This window comes from Mauremys mutica, chromosome 1, assembly GCF_020497125.1.
Source record: "Mauremys mutica isolate MM-2020 ecotype Southern chromosome 1, ASM2049712v1, whole genome shotgun sequence".
NCBI classification, from domain to species: Eukaryota; Metazoa; Chordata; order Testudines; family Geoemydidae; genus Mauremys; species Mauremys mutica.
Genome location: NC_059072.1, coordinates 182,705,437 through 182,719,697, shown reverse-complemented (window position 1 = coordinate 182,719,697; position 14,261 = coordinate 182,705,437). Strand labels below are relative to the sequence as shown.

Below are 14,261 nucleotides of genomic sequence, written 5' to 3'. Positions count from 1 at the left end.
TTTTTATAGTGCCCCTTAGAGCCTAATTGGATTTTAATTACATAGCACAGTATACATTTTTTTAAGCTAATTTGACTAAATTGTTTATAGCCAAATAATTGCAATTTAATAATTTTTTTGACTGAATTTATTTACAAACATTTTAAAGACACCAAGAACTTTTTTTTTTTTAAAGCATTTTTACAAAGTTTAACTGCTGGGTTTTTTTGGTTTTTTTTAGCAACTACAGAGTTAACTTTTTACTTGTTTTTTTAAATTACTTGCTTGTTTTTTAAACAGCCATTTTTATTAACTTAAATTACCATTTTAAGTATTGTTTTGGGTATTTGAAATTTTTATGCTTATACTTACTTTTTTTTTTTTTTTTTTAATAATGAGGCATGCCATTTGGGCAAAAACGCATGGCCCATTGGCGTTTAACTATTTAATTTTTTTTTGTAGCAAACACACTGCTGTTACGACATATGCTGAGCACAAATGGTTAAATTTTAACAAGTTTTTGAAGGACCGGTACTGGCTTAGCCAGGGCTTTTTTTTTTTTTTTAACTCAAAGTTTTGTTTTAAGGCCTGCAACTTGCCCTGCGCGCAGGTTTGAGTTGCTGCCTGGTTTATGATTTATGCTTTTAATTGCTTAATTTTAGTTAAGTACACATTTTTTTTTAACTACTTTATTGCCCAGTTTTGCTACGACTGGGGGTAGATTTACCTGCCACCCTTTTTGGTTAACCAGGGTGGAGAGAGGAATGCCAAACCCCTTTTTAGTTTTTAGATTTACTGCGGCTGAGAGTGGGCACACCTTTAATTATGCAGTTTTTAACATATTACAGCAACAGTACCAAATAAAGCAAACATAAAATAACAAGGGTAAAACAAATAGATGGTGTAAATTTTGCAGGGCTTTTTTATTTTTAATTGCTTACCAAACTGACAAATTTTTGTTACTAATTTATTTTTTATGTTAGGTGATTAGGCTGACACTGCAGGACGTTGGGAGAAGATAAAGAAAACACACCATATAACCAAATAGCATAGTTTGCATTGATTTTTGACTTTGAATGCAGAGCAACTTTTTTTTTATTTTTGGGCCAAGCTGAATTTTAAATTAACCCTTTTTTTTAATAGACAAATTGCTCACACTGTGTTAGAGGCTTTTTTTGGTGATTAAAAGCTTTTTTGAGATCTATGATTTTATTTAGATTGAAGGCACCTTTTAATGGGCATTGTTTAGATGGATTTTTACATGTGTAAAGATTTTAATTTATACATGTACATTAAAGCCACCACATTGCAAAATATACATATTAATCTTACCACTGCTGCAGGCAATCATATCATTTACTAAAAAAAATGCCTTTCATACAGCTTATAAAGTATCTACTTTATGTACTAAGATAATATATTGTGCTTTGTAACCAAAACTGTACAGCAACCCCATTATATTATTGCTATAAAAATATTATTGTTTATAGTGCTGTTAATTAGCTTAAAATTATGTTATTATTGTTGTTAAAAACATAATAGTAAAACCTTTCATGTCCATGCTAATCATGCATTGTCATTACATCCAATAAAAACCCCTAAAATTAAAACATCTAATATAAAATCTAAAATCCATAATTTAATGCAAATTAAAAAAAATTAACAAGGATTTGAAGGGGATTTTAATGCATGTCAGTCAGTTAGCAAGAGTCAGGCTAGTAGTTAGCAAGAGTTAGGCCACACTGTAACCCTAATGACGTGAGACTTGTAGAAGCAAGGATGGTGTAAGGCGAAAGAAAAAGAACTGTGTGAGAAGTTATTACGACCTTGCAACTAATACCCAAATATGTAGACTGGTGTCTCCTAGAAGTAAGAAAAATAAAATAGCAAAATAGCTTATATATAAACAAAATGCAATTGTTGCTCATTATTGTCTATATTATCGCTTGTTATCTATAACAAAAATATAAATGCTTGCTATAATTATTTACCTATTAAAAAACCTATCCAAAACTAAAACAACCCTGTGTCCTAGGGCACTCCCTCCCTCTATTATAATTACTAAAAAAATAATAAAGTATTTAATTTTGCTACACCAAAAAAAAAAAGCAAAAACTAAGCTTTTCTCCAACAATCTCAATACTTCAGCTAGTTCCTAAGGTAGTCCACAGGAATGAAGTTTTACAAGTTCCCTTTTTCCAACTCAATATTATTGTGATGACGTTCAGATTTTGAAATCCAGTCTGAATTTGCCATTTTATGTAACAGTGTATTTGTTTTTAAATCCAAAGTATGTCAACAATACCAGATTTCCAAACAGATCACACACAAAAAAAATACAGAAATTACTAAGACAAAAATAAATAACTTAAGGATATGTATACCAATTGAGTTACATATAATTCTAAGTGGAAAAGACTTTCCTATGTTTAGCAGAAGTGTTCGTAATTTATATAATCTTGCTCTTTTGAACAATCAGTCTGCACATTCAAATGATCATAATCAACGTTAGATATTACTCCATCCAACTCTTTACAAATAAATTAGCAGCTGTAGCCTGACATTTTCTGACACCTGGAAAATGAGGTTCAACTACCATTTTAGTATGGCTATAAAAACTTTTTCTTTTGGTAGTTTATTTATGCTGACCCCACACTCCGCAAAAAGTAGTGCTATAAAAAAGTTTGAATTTCACACATTACCAAGAAATTCATCTGAAATGTAAAAGTGATCTGACTGCAGGTCCAAAAGAAACAAATGATAGTCCAGTTATTTCCTCACTACTGAAGTTCATTACCAGTTATTTTGTAAAGGGATTTAAGTATACATTTTTTTTAAGACAGAATGCTCAGATGTAGTTTTGTAAGTTTGTTTATATTTTAAAACAATGATAAAATGCATTTTCTCTTAGCTAAGGCCTGAGTTCAAATTTCTTCTGCAACAGCCAATGATATCTGAAACATGACTTTGCTCTTTTAAATGATCTCTACATGTAGAAAAACATTCAATGGATTTTCAATATTAATCTAGGTCAGGGATCGGCAACCTTCGACACGTGGCCTGCCAGGGTAAGCCACCTGGCAGGCTGGGATGGTTTGTTTACCTGCCGTGTCCGCAGGTTCAGCCAATCGCGGCTCCCACTGGTCGCAGTTCACCGTTCCAGGCCAATGGGGGCTGCGGGAAGCAGTGCGGGCCAAGGGATGTGCTGGGGAGGGGAAAGGATGGGAGCCAAAGACAACACCACAAGGAGATGACCTTCATTATGGACAGCTGTCCTCATCTCAGTAGCTAATTAGATGTGTTTCTACAAAATCTAGATTTCCAAGCACAAGGTAAACTCTTTTCACATATTAAAAAAAGTCAGAGGCAATAAATTCCAGACTCTTATGTAGACTCAGGCTGTATCATATGGATGAGTGCTGGATGGTATTTGAGCGAGATATCTGGTTAAGTACTGATAACATCATACCATGTGAATCCCAGTCATACTTTTAGGGAAGGAAATTTAAGGGGAAAAATAGAGTCTTCAAGCACTTATGAAATGCAAGTTCATTGCACTGAATTTTATACTTATAGTTAGTGATTTGGGAATGTTGAAACACCTTCATCCTACATAAAGGAGTTCTGTAGTTCATATTTAAGTCAAATGGGAAGGTTTCACCACATCACCACCTCCCTAAACAAACTGCCCATTGTTTACAATCTTCCAAATCCATTAGTGAAAACCAAATCCAGAATAAGACACAGTGCAACAACTTGTAAGGATTCATTTCTGAAGAGGTAGAAGATTAAATGCTTCTACAGGTATTAACCCTTATGGTAAAAGCATGAACTGTGTAAAACCATATTTTAAGATTAGTTTCTGAAATACAATGGGTATTAACAGCTTGGTCTCTTCTCCCTTTCTATGAAAAGCTTCAGATGCCAGGATATTGGTAAAATGGTAACTCACATCCGGAAACTTGTAAACCTATTTTAGATTTTGATATCCTTTTCATTAGGCTGTCAATTAATTGCAGTTAACTCAAAAAAATTAATCAAAATTTTTAAAATCATGATTAACTGCGTTTTTAATAGCGCTGGTAATAAATTTCAATGAGTATTCTATTTTTAAGTATTTTGGATATTTTTCTACATTTTCAAAGACATTGATTTCAATTACAACACAGAATACAAAGTTTACAATGCTCACTTTATATTATTTTTATTACAAATATTTTCACTGTAAAAATGATAAAAAACAGTTTTTTCAATTCACCTCATACAATTACTGTAGTCAATCTCTTTATCCTGAAAGTGCAACTTACAAATGTAGATTTTTTTGTTACATAACTGCACTCAAAAACAAACCAATGTAAAACTTTAGAGCCTACAAGTCCACTCAGTCCTACTTTTTGTTCAGCCAATTGCTCAGACAAAAAAAGTTTGTTTACATTTACGGGAGATAATGTTGCCCACTTCTTATTTACAATGACACCTGATAGTGAGAATAGGGGTTCACATGGCACTTTTTTTAGCCGACATCACAATGTATTTACATACCAGGTATGCTAAACATTCACATGCTCCTTCATGCTTCAGCCATCATTCCAGAGGACATGCTTCCATGCTGATGACGCTCGTTAAAAAAAATGTGTTAATTAAATTTGTGACTGGACTCTTTGGGGGAGAATTGCATGTCTCCTGCACTATTTTACCTGCATTCTGCCATATATTGTGTGTTATGGCAGTCTCGGATGACAACCAAGCACATGTTGTTCGATTTAAGAACACTTTCACTGCAGATCTGACAAAACGCAAAAAGGTACCAATTTGGGATTTCTAAAGATAGCTACAGCACGAGACCCAAGATTTAAGAATATGAAGTGTCTTCTAAAATCTGAGAGTGATGAGCTGGAGAGGATGCTTTCAGAAGTCTTAAAAAGAACAACACTCCGATGTGGAAACTACAGAACCCGAACCACCAAAAAAGAAAATCAACTTTCTGATGGTGTCATCTGGCTCAGATGATGAAAATGAACACGCGTCAGTCTGCACTGATTTATATCGTTATTGAGCAGAACCAGTCATCAGCATGGACACACATCCTCTAAAATGGTGGGAGAAGCATGAAGGAACATATGAATCTTTACCACAACTGGCAAAAATATCTTGTGATGTTGGCTACAAAAGTGCCACATGAACATCTATTCTCACTTTCATGTGACACTGTAAACACCAAACAGGCAGCATTATCTCCCACAAATGTAAACAAACTTGTTTGTCTGAGCAATTGGCTGAACAAGAAGTAGGACTGAGTGGACTTCTAGGCTTTGAAGTTTAACATATTTTTATTTTCAAATAGAGGGTTTTTTGTATATAATGCTACATATATAAGTTGTACTTTCATGATAAAGAGATTGCACTACAGTACTTGTATTAGCTGAATTGAAAAATACTGTTTCTTTTGTTTCTTTTTAGTGCAAATATTTGTAATAAAATAAATATAAAGTGATTATACACGTTGTATTCTGTGTTGTAAGTGAAATCAATACATCAGAAAACGTAGAAGACGTCCACAAATATTTAAATGGTATTTATTATTCTTTACTGGCGCGATTAATTGCACAATTAATAGCGATAATTTTTTTTAAATTACTTTTCACTTAAAAAAGCCAGACAAATCTATATTATGGCAATAGATCTGGCATTATAAGTGGGGAGAAATACCAAAATAGAAAAATCTTTAAAAATACTTACTGAAGTCGCCAGTAAGAAACACTGCTTCTGCCCCTGGAGCCCACTCTTTGCAATATAGTCCACCATCCACAAGTTGATTGACTCCAAACGTTTTGTAACTTTTTGAAAATTCATCAAGGCCGCCTTCATTTTCTTCAATGTTCTTCAATTGGTCATGAAACAGGGTATACCTTTCAAACAACAACATTAAATATATTTTAGAAAATTTAGCCATCTTATTTATAGTAGGTACTCAGATCTACACATGACAATTTCTTATTTTAATGCATAAACAGGTGTATTTTCGATTAGGCAGAGTACAGTGGTGTTTCCTCAGACTATGGTACTATACATCCCTTTATGTATTAAAAAAAATAACAGATATTTACTTCATGCTCTTGAACTTATCTTGCCAATATTTTTGATACTGCACAAGGTTTACAGTACAAAAAAGCCAGTCTCACTTCCCCCTACAGTAGGGGTAGTCAATAGATGGACCATGGTCCAAATCCGATCACCAGATGCTTTTGAATGGACCCAAAAACGTATTTAAATTATTTTCTCTGGGAACCTTGACAAAAAAAAATAATTGACTACTCCTAGCCTACAGTTTCTTCACTTTACAGGAACAGTTTGTGGTTTAAGCTTACACACCGAAACTTGTGATTGACAGCCCAGAAGTCATAAGGTTATTAAATAATAAAAGGAGGACTTCACTCACACTAAGAAGCCAAGCAATTTTCCTCATGTGGCCTATAACCAATAGGATATAGGAAGATATCCTATAGGTTTGAAAATTTCTACTGCAAGTACTGTAAATACAATAGGATCTTAATTAAGCTTAGCATCCCACAGGTCATGGCCAGCAGCAGTGCAAGACATAGGCAAGAGACTTTTAATACCAGAAATATTTGAGAGCTACTGGACAAAGAAATAGTACTAGGTGGTTGCAAGTTATGTGAACTTTGTTCAATTGCTCAAAGGAGTCTCACTGAAGATTAGTAATGCCACAATACCATTAACGTCCCAGCCTTGAAGTGATCATTTTGATCTTGGTGGCAAATTCTGTCACCCTTACCCTGAGTAGTCTCACTGTTTTAAGGAGGTAAGAGGTCAAGTGTGAATAAGAGCAACAGAATCAGGCTCTTAAAACTTGAAATAGTTCTCACATGGATTTTAATCACTTAGCCTTCCCCCACACACCCTAGTATTCAGATGGGTGGTAGTTTGCTAACAAGTCCAAAACGAGTCAGACAACCCTATTATATGTTGAAGCTTGTATCCTTTTTAGGAGAAGATAAAGATTTCTTGGCTATCCAACCGCAAAATGGTCTACTCATCTGCCAAATTGTAATTTACTGTGTTACCTACAAAATTAAAATGCCAGAAATACGCTGTCTCCAAAATTTACTTATGCCAGTACACTTAAAGCTACACCCCCACCATCTACTCCCCAAAAATAATTTTAAGATACTATTTTTTTATTTGATCGTAAGGAAAAAATAGAGAATGGCAGCACTGGAGTATAATAGTGAGTTTTATTAAAGATATCCACTTTGAAGAGTCATTCATTCAAAAAGGACCATCAGTCATAGTGACAACTAAGATATTACACCTTGAAGAAATGTCAACATCTGGACACCATTCTGAGATTAATTTAAAGTTTCAGTTCAGAATTGGTCTCTTCAGTGGCAAAGAACGTGTGATAGAAAGGTTCAAGATGTTCCATTTGTTGGTTATTTCAATTGAAACAGGCTTATTTATATTAATGTTTACAGAGAGTTTTATTATTTTCTTAAAATTAATCTCCCCAACAGCTTTTATTATGAAGACAGATATTCACCGTGAAACCACTGTGACTCAAAAGAGGAAAGCCCCAGGATATAGTAAACAATATACTCATACCTCCCTAATGCCCATCCCCTAGTATCACTTCTGCAAATTTGCTCATGGGTGTCATGCCTCAAAATTGAGTCATGATTCCTGCTCCGTCTAAGATCAATTTCATTTATAGTGCTATAGACAGAACAATGTGTCTTACAGGCCTCTGAATATAGAGATGTCATTTTCAAGAAAAAATGTACAACAGTTGATTTTTAACTTTTTTACAATTTTATTTGCATGCATTACATATGTCAAACACAAACATAGAAAAAAGATTTATAAAAAAAAAATTAAGAGAAAGGTTAAACACACCAGTAAAGAGCAACTCACTGAAACCTGCCTCAAAAGTTCAGCATCTGACATTTGGCAAGTTTATTCCATTATCAATAGGATCTCCTTGCAAGTGGAAGGAGCATTCCATTGGTTATAGATATTATATACTGCATATATAAATTTCTCGTTTGCTATACAACAGCATACTGAATGTGCCACACTTCAGTCTTAAGCCACACAGAAACCACCCCAAGAGAGCTGTATGCAACATTGTTTTTAAACTAGTCATACTGCAGTGGCACCTAGCGACCTTCAGACCCACTATAATGCATATGAACTTAATTAGGCAGTCCCCTGCCTCAAGGAGGCCCCACTGAGGTCAGTTGGAGTTTTATCATTGACTTTACATAGAGCCAGGCTTTAATTTCACGGGTGTCTGTCTGTCTCTCTCTCTCTATCTCTATATGCGCGCAACAACAAAAAAAATGGTTACCTACGTAACAATGGTTACTGTTGTTCTTCGAGATGTATTGCTCATATCCATGTGCGCGGCCAGAGATTTTTGCCTTAGAGGTACCTGTGGGGATGGCTGTGGTGCCCTCTGGAGTATCATACTCATGCGGCATCATCACCCCCTCTGTTCCTTCTTGCCGACAACTCCGACAGAGGGGCAGGAGGATGGGTAATAGACGTGTTGCTGATGTCCATTCCAAGAACAACAGTTATGAAAGGTAGGTAACCGTTTTTTCTTCTTCGAGTGATTGCACATAGGCAACTCACAAGCAGAATCAATAGAGGTTGCCATTCTAGACAACTCACAAGCAGAATCAATAGAGGTGTGTGCACAGTTCACAGTCTCGCAGCATGCAGCACTGCTTTGCCAAAGCCAGCATCGTCTTGAACCTGCTGGGTCAGTGCATAGTGCGATGCGAATGTGTGGATGGACGACCAGGTTGCAGCCCAACAGATATCTTTGATCAGTACCTGAGCCAGAAAGGCAGCTGATGATGCCTGTGCCCTAGTTGATTGAGCTGTCACGATCGCTGGCAGGGGCAGCCTTGCCAGCTCCTAGCAGTAGCAGATACAGGCCATGATCCAAGATGAGATTCTCTGGGCTGACACTGAGCAACCTTTCATCTGGTCAGCTACAGCAACAAACAACTGTGTTGACCTATGGAACAGCTTTGTTCTATCAGTGTAGAAGGCCAGCGCCCATCTGACGTCCATGCGCTCCTCATCCATTGCATGAGGCTTTGGACAAAAGACTGGTAAGTAATTGTCTTGACCAGTGTGGAACTGGGAAATGACTTGGGCAGCAAGGCTGGGTGCAGACACAGTTGGACCTTGTCCCTGTAGAAGACTATCCAGGGTGGCTCCAATGTGAGCACCCTAATCTTGGACACCCTACGGGCCGAGGTTATAGCGACCAAGAAAGAGACCTTCCAGGAGAGAATCAGGAGGGAGCAGGAAGCCAAGGGTTCGGAGGGGGGTGGAGGAGAGAGGGTGAGCCACGACAGCACAAGATTCAGGTCCCAAGGGGGGGACTGGGTCTCAGACATGCAGGTAAAGGCGCTCCAAACCCTTCAGTAAATGCCCCATCATGGGATGGGCGAAGTCTGACCGGCCTCAAGGAAGAGGATGGAACTTCGAAATGGCTCCAGATCTATCATGATTGAAAACAGCGACAGACCCTGGTGCTCAAGGTGCAGTAAAAAGTCCAGGATGTCCTGCATCAGGGCCTCATCCACGTGAATGTGTTGGTCCATGGCCCAACATATGAACAGCTTCCACTTTGCCACATATATAGCCCTGGTGGAAGGTTTTCTGCTGCCAAGCAAAACCTGCTGGATATCAGTGGAACAGCCCCGTTCGTCCGCACTGAGCCACACAGCAGCCAAGCCGTCAAGTGTAGCAAATTCTGGTGCGAGTGCAGCAGGTTGCCGTGGTTCTGTGACAGCAGATCTGGCCGATGAGGTAGCTGCAGCATGCCAAACCAATGGTGACAAGGCTACAACAGGGCTATGAGGATGACAATTCACAGAATCTTGCTCAAGACAAAGCAATGAACAGCACCAGCAGGAAGGCATACATCAACACTCCTGACTACGGAATGAGGAATGTGCCCAACAAGGAGCCCTTGACCCTGCCCTGCAGAGAACAGAACACGTGGCACTTCCTGTTCTGTCTGGACACAAACAGGTCCACCAGCGGAGACTCTCACCTGTGAAAGATTAGGGTGACCACCTCCGGATGGAGCGACAATTTGTGGCGAGATGAGAAGTCCTGCTGAGGTGATCTGCCATGACATTCTTGGCTTCGAGCAAGTGGGCAGCTAGCTGCTCATAAGAAGGGTCCCTGGAGAGGGATGGGAAAATGGGGCTTGAGGGGCAGGAAGGAGGAACAGCCAGGAAGTGCAGGGTATAGCCTTGGGCCACTATGTCCACGACCCAGCGGTCCAACATAAACCACGACCAGGCCGAGCTGTAGGGGTAAAGGCAGTTGAGGAAAAGGTGGGTAGGATCTGGTCAACTGACTAGGTGCGTCGCTCTCAGGCGCACCCTCAAAACGATCACTTCTGGCCCCCGGGTGTTTGACTACCCCAAGCTTGGTTGGCGAGTGGGAGGAAGAAGGGCGATGACGACTAAAACTAGCAGCCCTTCTCCTCATAGGTCCTTGATCAGGCTGTTAGGGTCTTGGTAGCAGCAGTGGTTGGAAGGGCTTCCTGGCTGATTGTGGCATGTGCATGCCCAACAAGCGAAAGGTAGCCCTAGTGTCCTTCAATCAGTGTAGCTTGTCATCTGTTTTGTCTGAGAACACACCAACGCCATCAAAGGGGAGGTCCTGGATCGAAGCCTGCATCTCCTGGCAGAGGCCTGCAGTCTGGAGCCAGGAACAATGTCACATGAGCACTATCAATGCAACCACCCTTGCTACCAAGTCCACCACGTCCCATGCCATTTGCAGGGAGCATCTGGACACTGCCCTGCCCTCCTCCATCAGCATGCCGAACTCTTGGGCCAAACCCTGAGGGAGGGATTCCTGGAAGTTTTTGAGACTGGCCCAGAGATTAAAATTGTACCAGCCCAGCAGGGATGGATGATTCGCCACCCAAAATTGTTGGCTGACAGTAGAATAAATCTTTTTCCCAAATAAATCAAGTTTCTTAGCATCCTTGTTTTTGGCAGTCTAGGAGGTGGGGACCTGCTTGTCTTTTTCATTGGCTGCAGAGACAAAAGACTAGTGAACACCTCAGCCAGCTGTCTATGGGATCAAAGGGACCATCATCTGATTAAGTGGCCACTCTTCCATGGGGGGCGGGAGGGAAGGACACATCTATATTTTGTCAAAGAAGCAGGTCCCTGGCCACACAGACTGTCTCCTGAACATCAGTTGGAGAAGATTCTTGCACAAGAGAAAGGGTATAAGAGGAGAGGGTAGACACCCCAAATCATATCTCCCTTGCTTTCTACTCATGGCATCAACAACAGCCGAGGAACAAAGAAAGCATAATTGGACTACGGGGGAGATCCTGACTGAAAGAGTTCCTGCAGTTTTACTGGCTGAACCATGTGGGGAGATAGGCCTTTGTTTTGTGTTCACTTAGCTTGTTAAGTGTTAATCACATTTTACTTTTTATTGCCTTGTAACCAATTCTGCCTCATTACTGGTCACTTAATCTCCCTTTCCATAGTTAATACATTTGTTTCGTTGTTTTAGCTAAATCAGTGTGTTTGGATTGAAATGTTTGGGAAACTCCATTTGGGATAACTAGATTTGTACATATTTTCTGCTAATAAATGACAGACTTTACATGAGCTTGCATCATCCAGGAGGATGGAGGACAGTACAGGATGCACATTTTTGTTGTGAAGTCTGGGACTTAGTTTACTGGTGTTGCTCTGTTATGTAATTAATGAGTGTCTGCACTCATACAGGATAGCTGGGAGTGATTTACATGCTGGAGGCTGTGTGAGATCAGGCCAGGAGTGGTTACTCACAGCAAAGCAGGGTAAAAGGCAGCCCAGCATGGAGCATTGAGGGGACATAGCTATCCATCAGTCCAGATTGTACCCTGGGTAATGTCACAAATGCTCACCAGCAAGATCTCTCAGCTTTCCCTTTTCCAATAAATTCAGTAGTAACCCTCAAACATACCCCATTAACCAAAATAAAAATAAAAAAAAGTGTTAGCACAGCATCCAAATTCACTACTAAAAATGTTTTACAATATAAAATAATTCTAACAAGTTATTCCAGAATTCTCACTCCAACATATTAGTCCTCCATCCCCACTCTATGTTTTTTCAGCAGAATTTTAACTCAACCTTCAGCTCCCCAGCACAGACTTCTTCAATCTGCTACTGATATCGGTGAAGTGGAAGGGGAAAGGTAGGCTGCCTGCCTCTGATGATCAGGCCACAGAGGGAGACACCATACTTGACTCAGGTAGATAACCATTTGTTACCTAAGATGTCAGCTATGAGGACTCCTGGGTTCTGTTCCTGACTCTACTGGTTATAGACAGCATAGACAAACAATCTCCTTGAGTTATACACAGGAACTGAATCCAGGATCTCTAAATCCTAAAGCATTAGCCTCTATGACTTGAGCTAAAGGATCACATCCATGGAGGTACTAGCAGACTCATAAGCCTCTATATCTCACTGACCTAGTCACTAGAGATGGACAAAGAGAATGCTGTTAGTGTTACAGAAGCACATGGATTTAGATTGCTTCCAAAAGCCAGCACGGCAGAGTGGGAGAGACATAAGAATGGCCATACTGAGTCAGACCAAAAGTGCATCTAGCCTTGTATCCTGTCTTCTGACAGCGGCCAATGCCAGCTGCTCCAGAGGGAATGAACAGAATAGCTAATTATCAAGTGATCCATCCCGTCACCCATTCCCAGCTTCTGGCATCCCATCTCTGCTTGCAGTGACCAACCTACCAGTTATCATCTGCAAAATGAGTTAAAGGTAATTGCCTGCCCCTAAGGGAGGGATATGTGCCTGGTTAATAAGGGCCCCGTGCAGTGCACAGAAGTACTGGGATTAGAACCCCCGCACCTTTGGACTTGTAGCTCTCAGTGTCTGTTTGAGAAAGGGTCACTCATGCTCATGTTACCAATTGTGCAAGAAAGTGAGAAATGCATAAAAGATGAGCAACACTTCTCAGGTCTGTTCCTGCTCCTGCTGCAAACCCTACTCTATCAGGTCAAAACCAGATTGATATTGAAAGGAAAAAATTAGATATGATGCCTATGTTGGAGCATGGCAAAAAACTGGGATGAGGGTGTACCCATCCACCAGTTCATTGCAAGGGGATTTACAACAGCAACAAAAAGGCTGTGGACCACTCCTTCAAGCCACTGCAATGCAATGTACTGCTGACACTCCTTTATCATCACAGTAACAGTTCACCTATTTTTGTCACTTACGTCTAGCCTTTACCTACATCTGCTTTGCCATATCTGCTGAAAGGTTTGAATTCGTATTAAATAGCCACTTTATTCCTTTTAGTCTCCACTTGTTCTTTCCCCATTTTACTCACTCTTCAAGTCCTATTCAATTCAGCTTATATATTTTAGAATAGGTGAACTAACATTTGTGCAGGAGTGTAACGTATAAAGTGAACAGAAAAGATTAATGTTCAAATGTTTAGAAGCACCAAAGGTCAATGGCTGACTTTACACAGATCAGCCCATTGGAGGAGCCTGTCACTTTGCTTTTCCGATAAAATGGACATTTCACTCATTTCCGCAATGATCCAAGGATGTCTATGTGTGGGTGAATGTGTCCTTTCTCTATAAGTTCTAGCTGCACTATTAAAGTCATTCCATATGCAAATACTTCATCTTTCCCTCTTCTTTGAGCTATTCATTGGAATGCCATGGAACCCATGGTGGTTTAACATTACATTCATCCCTCCATTGATCACCAACAGACAGCACCAATCTGGAATCAAAGTTAAAAGTTCAACATTTTGCATAGATAGGAATGGGTATGTTTTATTTACTGTAAAAGTCCTGATGTCCCTTTTATGTTTTCCAATTCCAGTACATCATTTGTCATTTTCATTTAAATGAGGTACAAGGACTTGTGAGCTCTTATGGAAATTAATGTTTAGTGTACAGTAAATCAGAATGGAAGCCTTGTATGAGGCACAGTTAATTAGGTCAAATTTGCGAGTATGTGATAACTATAAAAGAGTCTTCTCCAGAAAACACAGCCTTGTAGTATCCCACTATAACTAACTGAAATTATTCTACATTTCCTTTATTGTCCCCCTATATACACAATTTAAACTATCCCTACTGTCACTTCAGCCTGCAAGGTTTATTATGCCTTTCACCTTGAGGGAGTGTCTGCGGCTTCTTAAGCAGGTACAATCTCTCAGTAGTACAAATA

The 14,261-nt window shown here is 39.3% G+C and overlaps 1 protein-coding gene across 2 annotated transcripts in view; it reads right to left on the bottom strand.

The window, feature by feature from the left end:
• The window catches only part of GBE1 (1,4-alpha-glucan branching enzyme 1), a 277,500-nt gene that overhangs the window by 202,810 nt on the left and 60,429 nt on the right, over positions 1-14,261 (bottom strand). For both annotated transcript variants that reach the window (XM_045002099.1, XM_045002100.1), the window contains exon 2: positions 5,719-5,888. In XM_045002099.1, coding sequence (XP_044858034.1) covers positions 5,719-5,888 — 170 coding nt within the window. The remainder of the gene's footprint in view (positions 1-5,718; positions 5,889-14,261) is intronic.